The sequence below is a fragment of the Aquarana catesbeiana genome, linkage group LG09 (assembly GCF_042186555.1).
Source record: "Aquarana catesbeiana isolate 2022-GZ linkage group LG09, ASM4218655v1, whole genome shotgun sequence".
NCBI classification, from domain to species: Eukaryota; Metazoa; Chordata; class Amphibia; order Anura; family Ranidae; genus Aquarana; species Aquarana catesbeiana.
The window spans coordinates 293844209-293867400 of NC_133332.1; the positions used below are offsets into that span (position 1 = coordinate 293844209).

Genomic DNA, 23192 nt, shown 5'->3' on the forward strand with positions numbered 1-23192 from the left:
CTAAACACAGCTTCTGAACGCATTTTTTTGGGGTTCCAAAAAAAAGCCTCTAAACGCAACTGCCTAAAAACAACTATAAACGACCCTGTGTACATGTACTGATAAAAAAAAAAAAAGCCCAATGGTTCCTAAACGTCTGTTTACCAGCAGCAGTGTACACGAGGCCTAAGGGTTTGAAGGTTAGGGGTTCATTTATTTATTTTTTAGGTTTGGGGTTAAGGTTAGTTAGGGGTTAGTGTTAGGGTTTAGGATTAGGGGTAATATTAGTATTAAGGTTAGAGGTTAGGGTTTTTCATTGTTTTTTTATTCTTTATTTTTTTCCTTTATTTTATCAATTATTTATTTTCATTTAATTATTGCATTTGAGCACAAAAAAACTCAAAAACGCATGACAAAATGCACCAATCTGCCTGACTTTTTAGAGTTTCCGGCGTCTTGGAGTGGAGATCTGAACCATCTCCGTAGAGAATAGTTGATTTTTTTCTCCTTCAGCGTTTTGGAGCTTCGAGCTACAAAATGCTGAGGTGTAAACGGGGCCTTCAAATTAATGGAAAATGCATCAAAAAAAGTGGCTAAAACGCACCTGTGTTTCAGTTTTTGTTGTGTTTTTTTGATTTGCATGTCCTTTTCTCACAGGTGTAAAATGCACCAGAAACACGCAGGAATGCACATTTGTTTTACCGCGTTGGAAAACAGACTTAGGGCTGGTTCACCTTCTCCTGCGATTCCTGTGTGGTGTGACTTCGCAGCCCATTCTGAACGGGCTGCAAATCGCACCAGAACACAGAAAAAGTAGTGCATGCGACAAATCACACAGTACATGCGACTTGGCGCTCACAAACGCACTGCGTTTGAGATCTGCGTTTGGGGGGGGGGGTGCTGTTACAATTAAATTGGCACAAAGGCATTGCATTCATTCACAGGCACGGAACGTGACTTTCCCACACTGCATTCTGTTGTAAAGCGGACTTTAGTTTACATTTACGCACTTACGTAGTGTATTTAATTGACTTTAAAGCAGAACTGAAGTCAAACAGGCCAGGTCTTCATTGCAGAAGAGACATTCAAGATGTCCTCTTCAATAAAATCCACCCACCTGCCTGATCACAGTGACCCCTTGTAGAAGGTACATTGAGCTGTGCATGCGCAGCTCAGTTTACATTCCAGCACACTGCCTGTGTGCCGGGATCACCGCGCTCCTGATGTCATCGCACACCAGCAAATTAAGATGGCTGAATACCAGCACCCAGAAGAAGCTGGCGTCAACGATTCCTAAGGGCTTGTTTACAGTAGTGGCAAGGACCACCACGCCTCTGAAAAGCGATCCATGCTCGTATCGCTTTTCAGAGATGTTTGATGGGTGGGGAGGAGATATGTCGCCGCCTCGCTGCCTGTTTTAATCCCCTAAATCAGGGTTCTCAAACTGGTGGTCCTCCAGCTGTTGCAGAACTACAAATCCCATGAGGCATCACAAGGCTGACAGTTACAAGCATGACTCGTTCAGGCATCATCCCTCAGCCTGTGGCAGTCATGCTTGTAACTGTCAGCCTTGCAATGCCTCATGGGACTTGTAGTTCTGCAACAGCTGGAGGACCACCAGTTTGAGACCCCTGCTCTAAATGCCACACCACTGTGTCGCAACTGTGATTTGGGGGGGGGGGGGCGCAGTTGTGGCGCATTCACTTGAACATGACAGGGGATATCGTTTCCTCCGTGCCCCCGTGGCATATCTACACCCCCAGACACTGCCTTTAAAGCTAAAGAGGAATCAGTTGGAGGTGGTAAAATGATGGTTTTACTGAACCCCCTCCCCCACAACCGCTAGTGTAAAAGAGCTCTTAGATAGCCGTCATTAGGACAGGTATTCCCATTGGACGGTTCCCCCTCACTTTCTGTCTCAGGCCCCTTTCACACTGGGGCGACAGTAAAGTGCCGCTATTTTTAGCGGCGCTTTACCGTCGTATTTGCGGGGGTATTCGCCCACTAGCGGGACGCTTGTAACCCCTGCTAGCAGACGAAAAAGGGTTAAAACCACCCGCAAAGCGCTGCTGTGGCAGCGCTATGCTGGCGGTATAGCCGCAGTGCCCCATTGATTTCAATAGGCAGGAGCGGTGGGGGAGTGGTATACACACCTCTCCTTCACCGCTCCAAAGATGCTCTTAGCAGGACTTTTTTTTACCATCCTGCCAGCGCACCCTCGGGGCTCTCACATTGGAGGCACAGCAGCGGCTCTTTCAGGGCGCTTTGCAGGCGCTATTTTTAGCGCTGGAACGCCTGCAAAGCGCCCCAATGTGAAAGGGGTCTTAGGGGTCACCAGTACAAATAGGGAAAGGAATCTGCACAATGGGGACACAGTCAAGAATAAAAACTTGTCAGAGGGTCCAACCCTTCCTCCACTCCAAGTTTTTCCCTAGAGATACCTTTTAATGTGGGGGTTGGGTTGCTTCTTCTTCAGTCTTTCACACTGTTCTCTCCATCCACACACATCTATGAGACGTATACTTAGATCTCTATAAATAGTGTTTGCTCTCTGCCTGGGAGAAGACATTGCTATTAACATTCCCCTCTGGTTCAAAGAGCAGCGATCGCACAGAGCGACATTCCGGGTGTGAGAGGAGAGGGCGGACTCCACTGCTGTACACGCCAATCCTGCAGTTATGTAAAGTAATCCTGACGCCGCTTTTGTAGATTCAAATGAGTATTACCGGGTGAAGGCGTCCCGACCGGGACATGAGCCACAAAACCTGGAGCGTAATGAAAGCGGGTAAGCTGGCCATACACTATACAATCTGGTTGTACAATCTCCAATGGTGGCCACACGCTATTCTCCCAATAATGTGCAATTCGATCAAAACCACTGAATCTGCAAACAATTGAATTACTTTCCTTTTTTTTTTGTTCCAATAGATTTAGAGCCAGTTCACACCATAGAAACAGTCCGGATGTGTTCCAGATGCTTTTCTGCATGCGCATTTTTGGTACGTTTTTGATGGAGTCCAGTACATTGTCCCCCCTCCTTTTTTTCTTAACCTTAAGGGCCAGTTCACACCACATGCAGTCCTGTGTGTTTTTTTTTTTTCTGCATCAAAAACGCATAGAAAGTAGGTTATATGGTTTTCTATGGCATAGTTCACACCAGTGCTTGCAGTTCCAGTGCATTCCAGTTCCAGAAAAAAAAAGTAGAGCATGCTGCATTTTTCCTGCACTAGACTGTACTGGAACGCTGTAAAAACCATCAAAAACGCACCAAAAACGCACTGGAACACCCATGTTCTTATTTAAGGTTAAGGGAAAAAAAAGGGGGGGAAATGCTCTGGACTGCACCAAAAAATGCACTGGAACGCATCAAAAACGCGCATGCAGAAAAGCATCTGGAACGCATCTGGACTGCGGCCATAAGGACATATTTATTCCAGTACGTTTAGGTGCGTTCTGGTGCGTTTTTGGTGCGTTTTACAGCATTACAGTACAGTCCAGTGCAGGAAAAATGCAGCGTGTTCTACTTTTTTTTTTCTGGAACTTCAAGCACTGGTGTGAACTAGGCCATTGAAAACCATATAACCGACTTCCCATGTGTTTTTGATACAGAAAAAAAAATGAACAGGACTGCATGTGGTGTGAACTGGCCCTTAGACTTTCACATTCAAGCAGACTGAGCCGATTGGCCTGGGCGGAAAATGGTACATTGTTTTGCAGTGCTGTGATACTTGGTTCCTAAATATGATCGTAATTTATTCAATCGGATTATGAGATTACACGGTGGAACTGCAGATGCGATCATTAATTTACGATCGTAAAGCGGAGTTCCACAAAGACCTAAGACTTCCTGGCCAATAGGGGCTTCCTGATTGGCCGGGAGGAGATCAATATTACCTAGTTACATAGTAGGTGAGGTCAAGTCCAACCTATGTGTGTGATTATATGTCAGTATTACATTGTATATCCCTGTATGTTGTATTCATTCGCTATTACCACACAAGTGGGTGTGATTGGGGTGCACCGCTCTGCGCCCCGAGCCCACCCTTTTTTGAAGCCTATTAGAGCCTCTGGCTCCAATCACGTGCTTCAAAATCCCCCCCTCCCCCAATTGGGATCCACAGTCTGGTGCCCTGTATGTAGATGATCCATTATGAACATTTTGGTAGATCTAAAGAACACTGTACAATCGGATTGTAATGTGTATGGTGAGCTTTAGAGTTCCCAAACCTATGTAACGTCAGGACAAACCAACACAGTTTATGAAATTTTTGTAAAATCAAATTAAAAATTTGTATCAAATCATGTGGGCAATTTCATTATATACCGGTAGTAGATGGTAGATCAATAGGAGGACATACAACCAGATTGTATAGTGTATGGCTAGATTTACTTTGCTTCATTTGAAACCGTGACCTGGCTATTTACTATGGGAAGCTATTTCTATGGTTAAAGCAAACCTTCACCCAAAAAAAAAAAAAAAACACTTCCCATCTTCTGGATCTGCCCCTCCACCCCCAGCCCCAATTAGCAAGCTAAAAAATAATAGCATTTTATTTATTTTTAGTCCCGCCATGCTCACCTAGGCGAGGATGACGTATGCTGTGTGATATCTGTGTAGACCTGGGAGAGTTCCATGGCGGGTCTGCGCATGCGCGGCATCGTGCTACACACCGCAAGTCTTGTAAGTCACAGAGCTTTGGGGTGTTATCGTGATTTCACACATAAGTAGACATGCCAGTGTCTCTTCCAGGTCCTATAGACTTCTGGCATGTCTATGCATGCGTGGGATATCAATCCAATATGGCGGCATGGGAGCAGTCCAAGGGCCGATAGAGGACAAGACTGGACTCTATGGACTAGTATCTGTTTTCATTTACATACAGGAACGATTATCAAGGAAAAAAAAAAAGTATTTTCTTAAAGAGGAACTTCACCCAAGAGGGGAAGTTCCGCTTTTCTGCCCCCCCCCCCCCCCCCCCTCCTCTAACACTTTTGGGGACGCACATTTTTTTGGGGGGGTGGGGGAGTGGGTACCTAGTTTTAAGAGTACCCGCTCCCACTTCCACTCAGATTGCCTATCTGAGCAGAAGTAAAGCACCCCCTCTCTTTCCCCACAGCTTTCTGGGACACATCACGGGTCCTAGAAAGCTGCAGGACCATTCACAAAGCGTGGCAGGTCTACCGCATGCGCAGTAGGAAGCCTTCTGTGAAGTTGCTAGGGATCACAGCTGACCTACCATAGCAAAAATGCCAGGGGGACCCAAAGACTGGTGAAGAACCGGTTCGGGTGAGGACAGCGCTGGATCCCTGGACAGGTAAGAATCCTTATATTAAAAGTCAGCAGCTACAGTATTTGTCGCTGACGACTTTTCTTTTTTTGGGGGCCACTGAAGATCCTCTTTAAATTATATGGAAAGTGAAGCATTAATAGCCTTTTCCAGCAAGGACCTGTTTTTTTAAGCAGGCTCTTGTACTACCCAGTTGTTGGTAGATCTATAGGAGATTATTCATTGTCACTTTTTAAAAAAGATCATTCACAAGCAAAAAACAGTCCTTCACAGCCGCATTTGCAGTAACACGCGCTAAAATGTATGCCTTATCGCAATGCACGCCAATGTACCACCCATGCCATGGCTTTTGAATGGCACCTAAATGCCTTTCTGGGACAGACAGCTGCATTGCTGCACTTATATGCACTTATATATATGCAACAGAATCAATTTTTTCCACGTGTTGAGAAATGTTGATAGCCTGTTAAATTTGATTGCATTCTGTTGTGAATAGATCCCAAGAAGGAGATCAGTTGATTCCACCAGACAATATAGGATACGTTTCACCTTTTTCAAGAGACAACAAAGCTGAATGCTTGGAACTTGGGGCAAAAAATTTCCCTTTTAAACAGATTTAGTTTTTATCCAAGGTCCTCATTTATATAAGAAATGTAATAGTAGAACATTCACCTAGACTTTGGGACTGATTTACCATAGCTCCCAACTGTCCCTGATTTGGGGCGATGTCCCTCTGTCCATGTTTCCTCCTCATTTGTCCCTCATTTTGGTCTGATCTATATAGATGTTTTTAAAATGCAATATTTATCTATTAAAAATGTTTTTCAGTGCTAAACCTTTCATCTGATTTCTAAATTGCTGCATTTGTAAATTCCAAAAGCCAATATAAAGGAATAGTAGTGGTAAAAAAAAGCACTTGTGGGTTTATAAATCTTGTTTTTTTTGTACAATTCTACTTTAAGGGGGCGTGGCAGGGGGTGTGTCCTATACCTGCATGCTTTTTCTGATAGGTGTCCCTCATTTCCATCTCAAAAAGTTGGAACTTGGAGAGTGCAAAATCTGATACAGCTCTTCACAGAAACCAATCAGCTTCCAGGATTTTTTGTCAAAGCTTAATTGAACAAGCTGAAGCTAGAAGCTGATTGACTATCATGTAGAGCTGTACCAGATTTTGCACTCTCCAGTTCTAGTAAATCAACCCCATGTATTCTGAATATACCATTCTACATGGCAATGATTCCATAGGAACACATTTTTACCATCTACATGAATGTTCACCTTCGAGTATAAGGTTACTCCGCTTCTCGTGTACAGTAGAACATATTGTGGCATACAGAGGCTGCTAAAAACTCAAACTGGTAAAGATAGCTAGTTAGAGGGAAAGAGTGCTGTGGAGATGTGGGGTCTTACCTGCCATTTCTGTAGGATCTGGGCTGAAGGGGACTTCTGCCTGAAAAGAGAAAAGAGATTTGTGAGATTTATTTTTTTAAGCACAAAAAAAGAGGAAAGTGCACCAAAAATAAGCTACGTCCATAAATCATTGAGGATACAAAATAAGGTAGTACTGAGTATTACCAGGGAGGCGGACTTTTTAGGCTAAGAAACAGTGGAGAAGATATAGCAGTATAAAAAATATAAATTTATTGAAAAATACAATATCTAAAAAACAATGACAATTGTAACATATAGCATCTATGATTATTGTGCAGTGAGCCCTTGTATGTCTACGCGTTTCACCGTTAGGCTTCCTCAGGACACGGCCAAGGTTCACAGATGAGATAGAGAAGGGAATATATCTCTATCTTTAATTGGAATGCAAAATCATGCAAGTCACGGTAGCATGAGAAAGTTCAATCAGCAGTAAGAAAGTATATTAGATATAGCTAAATATCTCAGCAGGGGCATGTAAACAATATTCCTAATTAAGGGAGCAGCCATTAGAGGGAGGAGGGCCAACACCGGATGCACCACTTAGATCCTGGATTTGGTATCAGCAATGCTGAAGGCTCAATACAATCCCATCACTGCATATTCAGGATACAAATAATCCCGCGTGCCCCTGGGAGACAGCAATACCCTGCACGGCGTATTGCATTTATTTTTTTAATTACCAGTAAGTGAAATCCTCCAACTGCCAATGTCATCGGTTCTCCCACTCATTCCTGTACTTGAGTCCATGAAGTCTCTTGCATCCCCAAAAGTAGCCTTTCTGGTTTCAGTATGCAGAGAATCACGGAGCTAAGGGGGACACTAGGCGCAGGGACGGCATGACAGTGCTGGACAGCACAGTTGCCGATTTAAGAAAGAGGAAGATTTCCCCTTTTAGAGAAGGGGAGGTGTTGGGCTGTGAAGAGCAGGAGATGTGTGAGAGGGGGAAGTGACGTCATTCGGAGAGCGGTGGAGGACGAGATTCCCACCCACCCTCCCGAGTATTGGCAGTTTTTGGTTTCCTTTAATAGGATAAAGTTATGTTACAAGTGATAACATGTGTTACCCATCCAGGGGATGGGGGGTTGTTTGATGGTACCCGTCCATATGATGGGGGGTTTTGCTGTTACCCATACATGGAAGGATGGGGATTGAAGTGGTACCTTCAGGCCTTAAGAATTAACCTGGAGGAGTTTAGAAGGTTAGGTCACTGGGTAGGTTGTGATCATGCCTCCGAGTCAGGGGTTGCCAACTGGTAGGTTTAAAATAAAGAAGTTGCCCCCAGTGACCAGGGTTATAGTTGTTGTTCTTACAGTAAATTTACCCTCATAAGTTATTTAAGAAAGTTACAGTTATATATTTATGTTATTTTATAAGTTTTTAATAAATAGGCCGTAAGGCCATTTTACTCCAAGAACTAGTCTGAGTCATCCATGATGTTTTTGGAGGGAGGGTATGAGTGGAAAGGTTGGTCTTAGGTATCTGGGCTTAAGTCCTACAATGTCAAGTATGTCTACGCTAAAAAATTATATTTTGTTTTGGATAGAAGAGAAAACAGTTTTACCAAAACTATGTAATGTGAGTTCCAACCCAAACAATTGTTCAATTTGCATTCAAATAGGCAGGCCGTTGTACTACATGTGAGATCTAAAGGACATTGTCCATTCAGGTTGTAATGGGCTAGGTGAGCTTTAAGGAAATTGTACACTGTAACGTTTATGGCCATAATTTGTTTTAAGTTTATGGTCAGCTTAAAACAAATTTTGGCTTTGCTGGGCAAAGCAACTGGTTCACTTTAAATTTCCTCTAGGAACACCCACCATACCCACCCTGGCACGTTTTGCATGGTACACCGTCTTTAGTCCACAGAAATCTGTCCCTACCATGACAAGGTGAGTTGGTTATATTTGTCCCCCAGGCCAAAGGTATCCAGTCCTCCTCTGGCCACAAGTAATTAATCGATATAATCTTAACGTGAGCCAGTACTTTCCCCATGCTTGGGCAAAGCAGCAGGTTCACTTTGATGGTGGCCCCACCAGCTAAACCTTTTCTCCTCTTCAAAGACAAATACCTTGTACTTCCAGATCATGTGACTTTCTCCCCTTACTCCCATGTGACATGGCTGGTGCTTGGCAATTGGCCACTCAGGCACCAAGAGTTGTTATATGGGGGGGCAGAAGAGAGTCTTCAACTTTGCGTAAGCTCCAAACTACTGGTCACAATCACTTTTTGGGTGTAATGCTCTCCATGTCAAAGCCTGAAGATAATCACCTTTAAGAGTACCTGACACCATACACAGTGCAAGAAGCCACTGTGCAGACCAAATACTCAGACTGTTCAATGGGAACCTGTAAGCAGCATTAACAGTTAAGACGTAGAATCAGCATACAGTAATTAGCATTACAGTGGCTCGGGAAATACATTTCATTTCCTCCCTAGTGCTTTAGGCAAGATATGACATCTCTCTGGAGGCAACCTTTTCATCAGTCACCTCATTTCCCTGATGTCTTCTTGTAATGAATGCTTGCAAGACAGAAGGCCAACCTGCAGAAGTACCGCTTCTTTAAGCTCCAGGCACTAAGTTTGTTTGCAGGCTTCATTCATTCCTGATATAAAGATCAGGCACATGCAATCTTTCTACTTCCTCACTGAAATTAAAATTTTTGGTAAATATAGCATTGTCTACCTCAGTAATTTTACTGGAACTTCAATTCTTGCGTTCTCTGTAAATCATTTTCGAGAATATGGGAACACCCAAAACTCCAAACTGCGCAAGAAGCAAGCCTGAATTGTAGCAAAGATACTTAAATGGGGTGAGAGGAGCACAGGGAAACTTTGGGGGTAAACTGATCCTTGTGTGGGAAAAATTATTATAAGGGTACAGTTTTTTTGGTATAACGGACTTTTTATATCTCTTCTGACCCCCCCCCCACCATTTTTTTTTTTTTCTAGAGATTTTATGTTGTACATTGCCTGTGGCATAAGTAGGGTTTACTTTATCCAATGGCCGACAAAGAAAGAAGATGCTGGTCCAGAAAAAGAATAAAAGAATATGGATTTGGCATTAATCGAGCCGTGTGGTGAACCCCAGGCCCAAGGTACGAAATCAGGGAGAGACTACACACAGTCCTTGATTGTATTGTTTATCGGATATATTACATATGTAGGTTAACAGTATTGAATGGTGACAGTTCTTGTAGGCACTGATATGAGTCAATGCAACAATGAGTGATCTGACAATATTACCAGGATTGGGTCTTGTAGCAGTAGGCTGCCACTGGTACACTGGGTGGTGCTATACAGCTGGTAAGGAGAACCCCAATGTGGCTATTCTGGATACCATGATGATTCCTCTCTGCAGGCAAAGTCCCTGCTTTCACCATGCTTGCCAGAAACCTTTCTCTGAGCTATTCACTTTCCCTAGCCAGCAGGGTCTCTATCCCCGACCTACCACTTGCTAAAAGCATGCCCGAATGATGCAGGAGGTCCAGTTTATAAGGTTCCTGGTCAAGATGGCTGCCTGAGGTCCCCAAAGTTTGCAGCATCCAATCTCTGAGTCCCTGACTGAGTCCACAAGGGGACAATTCACCTAACAGACTCCACTCCATCTGCAATAATGGCAGAGTGCCACCTAAAGGACAGAGGGGGAGCCTTCACCTGTCTACAAGCATGTACCTGTTAGCACTAAACGATGGCAAAATATGGGGTAAGCCTGCCATAATGTTCAAGCATACTGTGCCTTATGTACATTATAGTAAGAGCTCCTGCCGTTATTCCCCGGCACAATTCTGCAAAGTATCAATATGTAGTGCTGGTAGATTTGCGATCTACCATATGTTAGGTAAATTTAGTAACTTGTTCGTTAAATAGGTTAGGTTTGCCTCTGTTCCAGCTTGGCTGACGTTGTGTGTGTTTCCATACTGACCGGTGGGTGTCGCTGTTATCACTGGTCAGTGTTGGAAAGGCAACGTGTCGAAGCGTATGGATGCTCTTCTGTCCCGGAGACAACTCGGTGGAGGTGGTCCTCCGAGATGCATTCTGGGCGAGGGTAATTATGGGACAGACGCCATATTGTGGGGTTCGTTTTACAGCCACCTGCTGGCCCGCCAGGCAGTCAGGTATGCGTTAGAGGGCAATCTCGTGGTCCTCCGTTCCGGAGGCCCACGTCGCTGCGGCGCAGGGGTGGGCCCAGAAGCTTGTCTGGGGCCTACCACAGCAGCCGAGGAATGGTCCTGAGCTGTCTATCCAAAGGGAGGAAGCTGGACAACCGAGGAGATCCCAGGGGAGGACCTGTCATGGAAGGATCACGCAGCGTGCTGGTCTGGAGAGGGGCCTGGTGACTCTGTTGGAGGATGTATCCTCAAAGTAACTATACAGCATAGTGTTGCCGGGTTGGCTTAAAGGTTCAAGCACTGTGACTGACGTTCATTGCAGAAAACCAATACATCCTGTGGCAGAGGTTCGTACAGGTTTATCCCAAACAAGTCTGTGGCAGAGACTTTTGTTCGTGCTACGTACTGGCTGCTAGGCAAGTGAGAGAGGCCTATCCAGGCGAGCAAAGAGTGTGTCCCACGAGGGGAGCGCATTCTATTATAATATCCAAATTCTACCAGGACATTTGTCAAGAACCCTACAAGAAGATATTTGAGTTTCTTCTGCAGTTTCCCTTCTGCCTCTTTCCTTCTACTTCCTTAGTAAATCGTTTAATAAAGCATTGAAAACGTACTCAAGTGTTGGTGCGTGTATCGTCCAGAGTTAAACTCAACGGAACCCTATACCCGGTGGCGGTAAACAGAGGGAAGGAGAGTGAAGGTAACAAGCCCGCTTAAACCAGCAGCTCCGCCGAGAGTTATTGCTACAAATATATAAAATGACCCGCCAAAAATAGCATTGCAGTCACAATGCAGACAGTCCAAATGGCAGTGTGCCTCTACTAGTCTGGCCACACACAATGCAATTTTTAGGGATCTTTAATGAGTTTATAACCATAAAACCAACCAAACAGATGATGGTAACCCACCAACAATTTACCGATCAAAGGTGTAAAATCTAAAGTGTTGGTTGATCTATTTGTTGTTTGGTTTTGCTAAAAATTGGTAGAGAGTGGCCGAAAGTGCCAAAAAATTACCATATGAAGTAACCAGCAATATAGGGTCACCTCTAATTGGCGGGGTGATTTACGATCAGCATCAAACAAGTAGACTCCTCCTCATAAAACCTACCAGATTCAGACTTTCTCCCCCCCCAGGCAATCAGTCTTGTGCCCTCCCTCTAATACCCCACTAGACATGACAGCTTTAGTATCAAACAAGACAACATAGTCACAAATGGCGCATTGAGAGGTAAAAATCCAGTTTCCCATTCTGCACCGGTACACGCAAAGCCAACTACTACAAGAGCAGGACAAACTATGCTACTCAGCGAACAATTTGGTGCTAGGTTTATCGAGCTGAAATGGACGACTTCTAATGCCGCGTACACACAAGCGGACTTTTCGACCGGACTGGTCCGGCGGACAATTCGACCATGTGTGGGCTTCATCGGACCTGCAGTGGATTTTTTCAGTCGAAAATCTGACGGACTTTAGATTTGGAACATGTTTCAAATCTTTACGATGGACTCGAGTCCGGTCAAAAAGGCCGCTCGTCTGTATGCTAGTCCGACGGACGAAAACCGACACTAGGGCAGCTACTGGCTATCAACTTCCTCATTTTAGTCCGGTCATACGTCCTCACATATGAATCCATCGGACTTTGGTGTGATCATGTATAGGCAAGTCGTTTGTTCGGAAAGTCCGTTGGAAGTCCGCCGAAAGTTCGCCGGATAGACCGTCGGACCAGTCCGGTCGAAAAGTCCGCTCGTGTGTACGCGGCATAACGCATACTACACTTCTCTACTAACACAAAGGCACAAACCACGACAATGAAGAACCAAACAGACTACGCACTGGTGTAACTCGCTCATCGATTTCTTTATGCACCTTGCTTTGTGCACTGATCATTTGGTGGAGGGGGGATTATGGTGTGGGGTTGTTTTTCAGGGGTTGGGTTTGGCTCCTTAGTTCCAGTGAAGGGAACTCTTAAGGTGTCAGTATACCAAGACAATTTCCTGCTCCCAATTTTGTAGGAACAATTTGGGGATGGCCCCTTCCTGTTCCAACATGACTGCGCACCAGTACACAAAGCAAGGTCCATAAAGACATGGATGAGGGAGTTTGGGGTGGAGGAACTTGATTGGCCTACACAGAGTCCTGATCTCAACCCGATAGAACACCTTTGGGATGAATTAGAGTGGAGCAAGCCAGGCCATTTGTGAGGTCAGTGCCTGACCTCACAAATGCATTTCTGGAAGAATGGTCAAACGTTCCCATAGACACATTCCTAAACCTTGTGGACAGCTTTCCCAGAAGAGTTGAAGCTATTATAGCTGCAAAGGGTGGGCCAACTCAATATTGAACCCTACGGACTAAGACTGGCATGCCATTAAAGTTCCAGTTCATGTGTGTGCAAAGGCAGGCGTCCCAATACATTCAATTGCATTAGCACTAATGCACATGTAATGGGCCTTAAACCTATCACTATGTAGAAAAGAATGCATAGACTGATGTATAGCTACACCACACACAACTAAAGACACTACTGACAAGTACAGCTATTACCTCCTCTAAACTACACACAAACACACATCAGGCTGTGCAGAAGATGATGCTGACAAGCAAGACACCTGTTAGCACCATATCACTGCTATAACTTACACAAACTAATCCAATATTGCCTTTCATTTCTCCAAGCTTTGGAAGATAGCCATTGGCGGGTGATCTGGTTTACTGCTCTTTGCTTCTTAAATAAGACTGACAATGTTCAATGCAATAAATTAACTTGTCTGCATGCAAATGTAAAATTGAATCACTAGTGACCTTGGCTGCAGCAGTTTCCAGGGGCCACCTCCTCAGCAGATAGATGAGCAGTGTGAGGATGGCAGGCTGGTAGGCTTCACCATGACAGATCGATGATGGTTTGCTTGGTAAACCGCATGCAGAGGAGTAGAAGGAAGCAAAAGGGAGATGGGAGGCAGAGTGACGCAGGAGGAGATGGTGAGAAAGGATTAACCAGTGAACTTCCAAGCCAAAATGAATGCAGGCTTTCCAGACAGAAAACTATTCTCTCTGTAAATGTAAAGGGGATTTTCAAGCACAGTGGAAATTCCCTTTGAGAATAATTCTACACAAATGTCAGGGTGTAGGAGCAGAAGCAGGAGAACCTTGAAAATGACAGGTACAAATTCAGGAGGAACTGACTACTGGTAGGTCTATCATATCATGCCGTACGCTGAGCTCCTTACATTGGGTGGCCCCCTCTGGTCCAGAGAGTTAAGCTATATCAATAACATAGTAGAATGATATCTCAAGGAGATTGTGCAATTATGTTGTAAAGTGTATGATCAGCTTTATTCAATGGTGATAAGTCACTACTCTGTCTCGTTCACTTGCATATGTGAAGAAAGGCAGGGGGTAGGGAACGGCCGCAGTTAGCTGCTTCTGTCGGCCAGTATCTCGATACCCCATGCAGGGAAGGAAACCCAAAAAGGGGGGGGGGGGGGGGGGGGACTATTGCGGTACTAGGTATAGCCAAATATTTAGTAAGAAAAGGTAAAGAGGAAGGTAATCATATAATAAAATTCCATTTTAATTGAAAACATAGTTAAAAAGTTATAACAGTGTCACATACAGTTGTAATTAAAAGCAGAAGCAGTAAATACAACCAAGAGGATTACACCCCATAGTGATGGTGGGCACAAATAAAGCTTGGGTTCTCGACCGGTTTCGCGGTTTTCACCGCTTCCTCAGGAGAGCAATATCTGTGATACAACATATAATAATTATAATAACTATACAATTCAAATCGTACGATCCCCTATCATTCAGCAAGATTTCTGGTTCAGAGATGACTTCTATACAGGTAACAAGCTGAGATTAGGAGCACTCTCTTAAAGGCAGTGCTCCTAATCTCAGCTTGTCACCTGTATAAAAGACACCTCAGCTTGTCACCTGTATAAAAGACACCTGTCCACAGAAGCAATCAATCAATCAGATTCCAATCTCTCTACCATGGCCAAGACCAAAGAGCTGTCCAAGGATGTCAGGGACAAGATTGTAGACCTACACAAGGTTGGAATGGGCTACAAGACCATCGCCAAACAGCTTGATGAGAGGGTGACAACAGTTGGTGCGATTATTCGCAAATGGAAGAAACGCAAAATAACACTCAGTCTCCCTCGGTCTGGGGCTCCATGCAAGGTCTCACCTCGTGGAGTTTCAATGGTCATGAGAACGGTGAGGAATCGGCCCAGAACTATACGGGAGAATCTTGTCAATGATCTCAAGGCAGTTGGGACCATAGTCCCCAAGAAAACAATTGGTAACACTACGCTGTGAAGGACTGAAATCCTGCAGTGCCCGCAAGGTCCCCCTGCTCAAGAAAGCACATGTACAGGCCCATCTGAAGTTTGCTAATGAACATCTGAATGATTCAATGGAGAACTGGGTGGAAGTGTTGTGGTCAGATGAGACCAAAATTGAGCTCTTTTGGCATCAACTCAACTCGCCGTGTTTGGAGGAGGAGGAATGCTGACTATAACCCCAAGAACACCATCCCCACTGTCAAACATGAAGGTGGAAACATTATGCTTTGGCAGTGTTAGTCTGCTAAGGGGACAGGACAACTTCACTGCATCAAAAGGACGATGGCCGGGGCCATATATCGTCAAATCCTGGGCAAGACCCTCCTTCCCTCAGCCAGGGCATTGAAAATGGGTCGTGAATGGATGTTCAAGCACGACAATGATCCAAAACACATGGCCAAAGCAACAAAGGAGTGGCTCAAGAAGAAGCACATTAACCACCTCAATACTGGGCACTTTCACCCCCTTTCTGCCCAGGCCATTTTTTAACTTTCAGCGCTTTGAATGACAATTGCGCGGTCATGCAACACTGTAGCCAAATGATTTTTTGTTATCTTTTTCTTCACACAAATAGAGCTTTCTTTTGGTGGTATTTAATCACTGCTGGGATTTTTATTTTTTACCAAAGGTTGGACTTGATGGACTTGTATTTTTTTAAACTCACCTACTATGTAACTATGAACATTTTGAATAAGTTTTTCTTACTTTGTCAGTAAATTTTGTGAATAAATAATTTTCCTCCTTCATTCGATCCAAAACAAGGCTGCACTGATGGGCACTGATAGGCTGCACTAATGGGCACTGATAGGCTGCACTGATAGGCTGCACTGATGGGCAGGCACTCATGGGCACTGATAGGCTGCACTGATGGGCAGGCACTTATGGGCACTGATAGGCTGCACTAATGAGGCGGCATTTATGGGCACTGATTAGGTGGCACTAATATGCCGCACAGATTGGCACTGACAGGCGACACTGATATGCAGCACTGATAGGCGGCAGAGGTGGGCACTGATGGGCAGCACTGGTGGGCACTGATAGGCGGCATGGATAGGCAGCACTGATGGGTGGCACTGATGGGCAGCACTGAGCAGGCACTGAATCACTTATGGGCACAGATTGGTGGCACTGATGGGGCTTTCCTGTAATCAGGGCACTGATGATCAGTGCCCTGATTACCTGCCCAGGTCTCCTCTGCGAGGAGATGCCGCTGATCGGCACTCCTCACCACACTCTCAGTGTGAGGCGAGGAGAGCCAATTCATGGCACTTCCATATCTACATGTGACCGGCTGTCATTGGGCAAAGCTGATCACATGGTTAAAAAGCCTCGGCTCTTTACAGAGATCGGGGTCAAGCTGTGTTTTAGTGGGTGCGCCATAGCAGCCTTCTGGGGTGCCGTCATATGACATCCTCCCAGAATGAGAGCCGCACCGTCCCTCCGTCATTTGACGGTGGGAAGGTGGCAAACAGTTAAGGTCCTGGAGTTACCTAGCCAGTCTCCAGACCTTAATCCCATAGAAAATATGTGGAGGGAGCTGAAAGTTTGAGTTGCCAAACATCAGCCTTAAAACTTTAATGACTTGGAGAGGATCTGCAAAGAGAGGGGGACAAAATTCCTCCTGAGATGTGTGCAAACCTGGTCACCAACTACAAGAAACGTCTGACCTCTGTGATTGCCAACAAGGGTTTTGCTTAAGTCATGTTCTGTGAAGGGGTCAAATACTTTTTTCACTCATTAAAATGAGAATCAATTTATAACTTTTTTGAAATACATTTTTCTGGATATTTTTGTTGTTATTCTGTCTCTCACTGTTAAAATAAACCTACCATTAAAATTATAAACTGATCATTTCTTTGTCAGTGGGCAAACGTACAAAATCAGCAGGGGATCAAATACTTTTTTCCCCTCACTGTATATTTGCCCTTCGTCTGGATCAATTGTGGGTCTAGGGATCTGCATATGGATGTTTTCTATTTATTTATGCTATTGTTTTATTTTTATATTGGTTGAACTAGATGGACCTGACTATATGTACCTATATTATAGCTACACCTTAATTCACACTCCAGTACATCTGCCCCTATTCTATAGGTTGGCTGTTGAACTACACAGGAAGAGAGATAGACGGAGACATTGCTAATCAATTGTAAGCCCTGAATGTGAGGACAATACTGCCAAAACAAACAATTGAGAAGAGTCACTCCATAGAAAACAATAGGCGCATTGTTACTATCTCTATGGATACACATGGGAACCAGTACTAGGGAAAGTGGACTTCCATGTTGTTGTAACAGATAAAAGACTCACATTACCAGTCTATCTCTTCTTATATTCCATTGTGACTGTAATTGAAGCAGTGAGAGCCAGAGTTCTGAAAATCACAGTCACACGGCTGAAAATACCAATGCTTATGGCAAATAACCATGAAGGATGGAAGGGAGATGAAGTGAATTGAGCCTAAAGTTCATGCACATGGACAGTTAGGCATTTTCTTTTATGCCATACTTTGTCCTGTGCACGGCGGAGCAGGGGGACTCTGATTGAAGGGAGGGCTTCCGATGTGATAGGGGGGCTTCTGATGTAAAAGGGAGACTCAGATGGAAGAGAAGGCTCTGATGTGATGGGGGGGGGGGGGGTCTGATGTAAAAGGGGGACTATGGAAGGAAAGGCTCTGATGTGATGGGGGGGTCTGATGTAAAAGGGGGACTATGATGGAAGGGAAGGCTCTGATGTGATGGGGGGATATGTGATGTAGAAGAGGGACTCTGATGGAAGGGAGGCCTCTGGTGTGATGGGAGTGGGGGGGATAAAGGAGCTTATGATGTAAAAGGGGGACTCCACAAGACATGCTCTCTTCTTTACCTTTTCTTACATCTCATTTATTGAGCATTTGGTATAAAATGATTTTGCGGTTAGGGTTTTCTTCGCAAGTAGGACCTATGACACCCTTATTTGGCAATCCTCAATTTCCACCTGCAGTAGATTGGTTACAGTTTTTAATATGGAATAAGGAGTCTCACCGAAAAGTGAGCCAGATTCTCTGTCAGGGCAAACGTCCATCCATAATGAATTTAAAGCGGAGGTTCACACAAAAATTGAACCCCTGTTTTTGGAACCCTCCCCCCCCCCGGTGTCACATTTGGCACCTTTCAGGGGGGAGGGGTGTGCAGATACCTGCATCCACTTCCTGGCATAGACTCCCACGGGAGTCTATGCCACTTCCTGCCCCCCCGCGCTGTCTGCTGGGACACACACGGGTCCCAGAGACAGCAGGGACCGCTCTGATTGCGCAGCGCGACTCGCGCATGCGCAGTAGGGAACCGGGAAGTGAAGCCGTAAGGCTTCATTTCCTGATTCCCTTACAGAAGATGGCGGCGGCAGCACCCGAGAGCCGAGCGACAGTTCGGCCTCGGGTGCCAACATCGCTGGACCCTGAGACAGGTAAGTGTCTTTATTTCAAAAGTCAGCAGCTGCAGTATTTGTAGCTGCTGACGTTTACATTTTTTTTTTCATGGGACCCCCTCTTTAAAGTGGTTGTAAACTCTCCCCCACAACTTTGTCCCATGTGAATCAGCATAAAAAACCCTAATGAACACTGATTGTAGATATCTCCTTACTTGCATAGTATTGTTGTAATCCTTTTTGTTCTTTAGAATGACGTCAATGAGCATGCACATATCTCCCATGATTAACGGCACACTCTGTGTGCTTGTCTATCTATTATCAGGACTTCCTACGGCACAACACTGAAATCCCACGAGACTGCATAATGACTTAGAGCTTCCTACTACACCCCATGTGACCATGTGACATCACATGGAGTGGAAAAAAAGGCATTGGACAGCATTACTGCAGTCTTATCAGCTGAAGCTGATAAGACTGACATAGGCAAACACTAGATAATACTAACACAAGTTAGCACAAGTAAATACTATGAAATAAAACAAGTCAGCTATGAGCAGGGAAGCAGGGTTTCCATAAAAACGTTGGATTGAGAAGGAGGCTTGGTTAACAGTACAGGAAGTGCTCAATGTAAGGGCGGAAATACACTCTACTGTGGACTCAGAAAACAATAATTAAGATGGCGCTGCCTTACCCCTGGAAACAAGTTTTTTAAAGTTTCTTTAAATAGCAAGTAATTTGCGATTTGGGCTGGATTACAGTGGCTATAGTTTGATAATTACTTATTATAATGGACTAAATGAAAAGAAGCATCAGAGTGGGAGAGTTTACTTCCTCTTTAATTTCTACACAGCAGTCCTCACTTATGCAATGGTTGGAATACCAGCAAGTAATGTCATTCCTGTCCTCTACTCCCTTAAACCAATCTTTTGATAGAGATCTAAATTTGTTTGAGTCTATTTTGTTACAAAGTACTAAACCAAAACATGTTCTATCAGCAATATATAAGATTCTTATTACAAGAAACCATCCTGAGCCCCCAGAATTTACAAATAAAAGGGCATTAATGTTCAAATTGGAGCAGAAGAGTGGGAGAAATCATTTATTCTCACACATTGCTTGTCACCGACAACTAAAGCCCAAGAAGCATGCTATAAGCTTGTTTCTCGTTGGTATCGGTGTCCAGCATCCCTGCAGTGTATATACCCAGATGTATCTGACGTATGTTGGCGGTGTCATTCTGCTAAGGGTTCGTTGGTACACATTTGGTGGGAATGCCCCCAAATTCATCATTTTTGGGACAGGATCATGCAGCTGCATACAACAGTTACAGGAGACCGACCTAGTCCCCAATACACCACAAATTACTCTATCAATTCTCCCAGGCTACTATAAAAATATTAAGAGGTCTACATAGACACTGGTTAACAGTGGCAAGATTGGTTATCCCGTGACATTGGTGATCAATACAATCGCCATCGGTGAAGGAATGGATAATGGAAATGGATTACATTGCGAGAATGGCGACCCTCCTGGCACATGAATTGGATACATATAAAAAATGCTGTCAGGTATGGGCCCCCTGGAGGACCTGTAGGGAGTCATCAGGAAATTAGAATGATTTATGGGAATTTAAGTAGAATCTAAATAAGACATAATAATCTTTCAAAACATGATCTTAATGTGTCGCCATCATTTTCCCCCATGTTTTGTTGTTTTTTTGGTTATGTAAGCTTGTATAATGTATTTGTAAATTGACTGGTATGATTATGCCATTAATGTATGCAAATTTGTCTATTTGTATAATAATTTTCTGATGTGATGGGGGGCTTCTGATGTAAAAGTGGAACTCTGATAGAAGGGAGGCCTCTGGTGTGATGGGGGTGGGGGATAGAGTGGACTTCTGATGTAAATGGGGGACTCTGGTGGAAGGAAAGGCTCTGATATGATGGGGGCTTCTGATGTAAAAGGGGGGACTCGAATGGAAGTAAAAGGTGCTGATGTGATGGGGGGGGGGGGCTTCTGATGTAAAAGGGGGACTATGATGGAAGGTAAGGCTCTGATATGATGGGGGCTTCTGATGTAAAAGGGGGGACTCGAATGGAAGGTAAGGCTCTGATGTGATGGGGGGCTTCTGATGTAAAAGGGGGGGACTCTGATAAAAGGGAAGGCTCTGATGTGATGGGGGGCTTCTGATGTAAAAGGAGAACTATGATGGAAGGAAAGGCTCTGATTTGATTGGGGTGCTTTTGATGTAAAAGGGGGACCTATGATGAAAGGAAAGGCTCTGATGTGATGGGGGGCCCTGGATGTAAAGGGGGGACTCTGATGGAAGGGAAGGCTCTTATGTGATGTGGGGCTTCTGATGTAAAAGGGGAATTCTGATGGAAGGGATGGATCTTGATTTAAAAGGGGGGGGGGGTGTTCTGATGTGATGAGGGACCTCTGATGTGAAAGGGGGGGCTCAAATGCCAAAGGGGCAACTCTGATGTAAAGTTATTTCTTGGAGTGTGTTTTTTCATTTATTTAAAGTGCTATGTAACCCAAAAGCAAACATTTATTAAATTGCAGCTTACTGATTCTTAGATGTGATGGCTGCATTAGTATGCTCTTTCTTACCCCTTTTCACCTGGTGATGTAGCAAGTAAGTCTGTTGTTTTCTTCAAAAGAACATGCTTTCCTGGAGAAGTAGCAGTTAGAGGGTTGATACAAACTATTTACCACTGAAAGGGGTTCTTACAATGACCAAATCTTATTTATCCTAAAAGGTAAAAGAAAATGGGTCTGTAACTGGTTATAAAGTGTGAGCAACTGATTATAAAATGTGAGCTGACAGGGGTTTTAATCCCTCTCCACTCCATCTAAAACTTTAAAAAAGTGTTTTGGCTTTAGGTATACTTTAAGGACCCATTGACACGTCTACATGTACATGAATGCCCATTAACACACATTTTTGTGCATTAAAGCGCGTTGTTTTAACTACTGATCGCAAACTGCCCTTGTACATTGTACGTCGGTACTTTCAATTTTCTTCTTCAGCGGGCGGTCCTCTTTCAGATAAAAGTGGTCTCTGTGGCGGATTTGCCGTGGGATCACTTTTATCATCAGTGGAGACGATCCGATTCTATCCCCTCTGTAGCATTGAGCCGAGTGAGGGGAAGATGACCCCCACTCAGCTCCATAACATTGGCTGACGGAAGCGATGGTCTTAAAGGGGAATTTTTTTTTTTTTGTTTCTTTTTTTTTTATTGCATTTAAGTGTAAATGTGAGATCTGAGATCTTTTTGACCCCAGATCTAAAGAGGTTCTGTCATGCTTCATGTGACCACTGATCATGTGACCACGGTTGCAGCCAATCAAAATGGTCACATAATCAGCCAGTCTTTTTCACCCCCCACATGTAGACCCTGTTAAAAGGAGGCTGGGCAGGAAGGGGTTAAGTAGTTCCTAATTGTGACGCTTTCACTGCACGGCATTATTGTTGCAACAAGTTTATAAAGAAATCCCGTCATATTGGAAATCATTGATGATTGCGTCACACGTGAGATCATTTGTTCTGCATCTTTTAGACAATTCTATAACAAAATGTGTCTTTGAATTACTCTGGAGCTGATCTTTGATAAGTTTTTATGAATTTCAAGTCGTAAGTTCCGCCACTTGTCACACTGCCATAAGACAGGTTATTGTAGGGCATCTAAAACACTCTGGATGAAATTCAGGCAGTGCGTTTACATATGTGCGTTAGTGGTGGGCTGAAGGGAAGGTGCGTTGGGTCATACTGTATAAGTGTGTTGAAGTACTATATAGAATGAATGGCAACTCACATATATAGATGTATTGTACCCCAACTCATATATATATATATATATATATATATATATATATATATATATATATATATATATATATATATATTGTACCCCAACACACAGCTATAGATGTATTGTACCCCAACACACATATATAGATGTATTGTACTCCAACACACAGCTATAGATGTATTGTACCCCAACACACAGCTATAGATGTACCCCAACTCACATATATAGATGTATTGTACCCCAACACACATATATATATATATTGTACCCCAACACACAGCTATAGATGTATTGTACCCCAACACACATATATATATATATATATATATTGTACCCCAATACACAGCTATAGATGTACCCCAACTCACATATAAATATATTGTACCCCAACACACAGCTATAGATGTATTGTACCCCAACACACAGCTAGTGATGTATTGTACCCCAACACACAGCTAAAGATGTATTGTACCCCAACACACATCTATAGATGTATTGTACCCCAACTCGCATATACAGCCTGATGCAATGCACCACAATTGGCAACATTCAGTGCACTGCAATGCACAGAGCATTTACGGCTGTTTTTTTTTTTTGATGTGTTGAGATCAGTATGTTGTCAGCCCTTTTAAAAATTGATCTCAAATTCATTTATATTCAAGGCCCACAAAATGCACTTTGATGTATAAAAATGCATGTGCTGCATTCACATGGGCAGAAAAATCAATCCCATATCTTGGAATTCATTTAACAGCATCTCATTCTGACTTATTTTCAACCAATTATCCTCCTGTATTAAGACAGATCACAA

General features: G+C 43.9%; 1 protein-coding gene across 3 annotated transcripts in view; it reads right to left on the reverse strand.

Moving 5' to 3' along the window:
- AK1 (adenylate kinase 1) overlaps positions 1 to 23192 on the reverse strand; it is a 176006-nt gene that overhangs the window by 39988 nt on the left and 112826 nt on the right. For 2 of the 3 annotated variants that reach the window (XM_073600458.1, XM_073600460.1), the window contains one exon: positions 6678 to 6717. In XM_073600458.1, coding sequence (XP_073456559.1) covers positions 6678 to 6717 — 40 coding nt within the window. Of the gene's footprint in view, positions 1 to 6677; positions 6718 to 13611; positions 13705 to 23192 lie in introns of those variants that run through there. The other variant, XM_073600461.1, reaches the window with a different exon arrangement.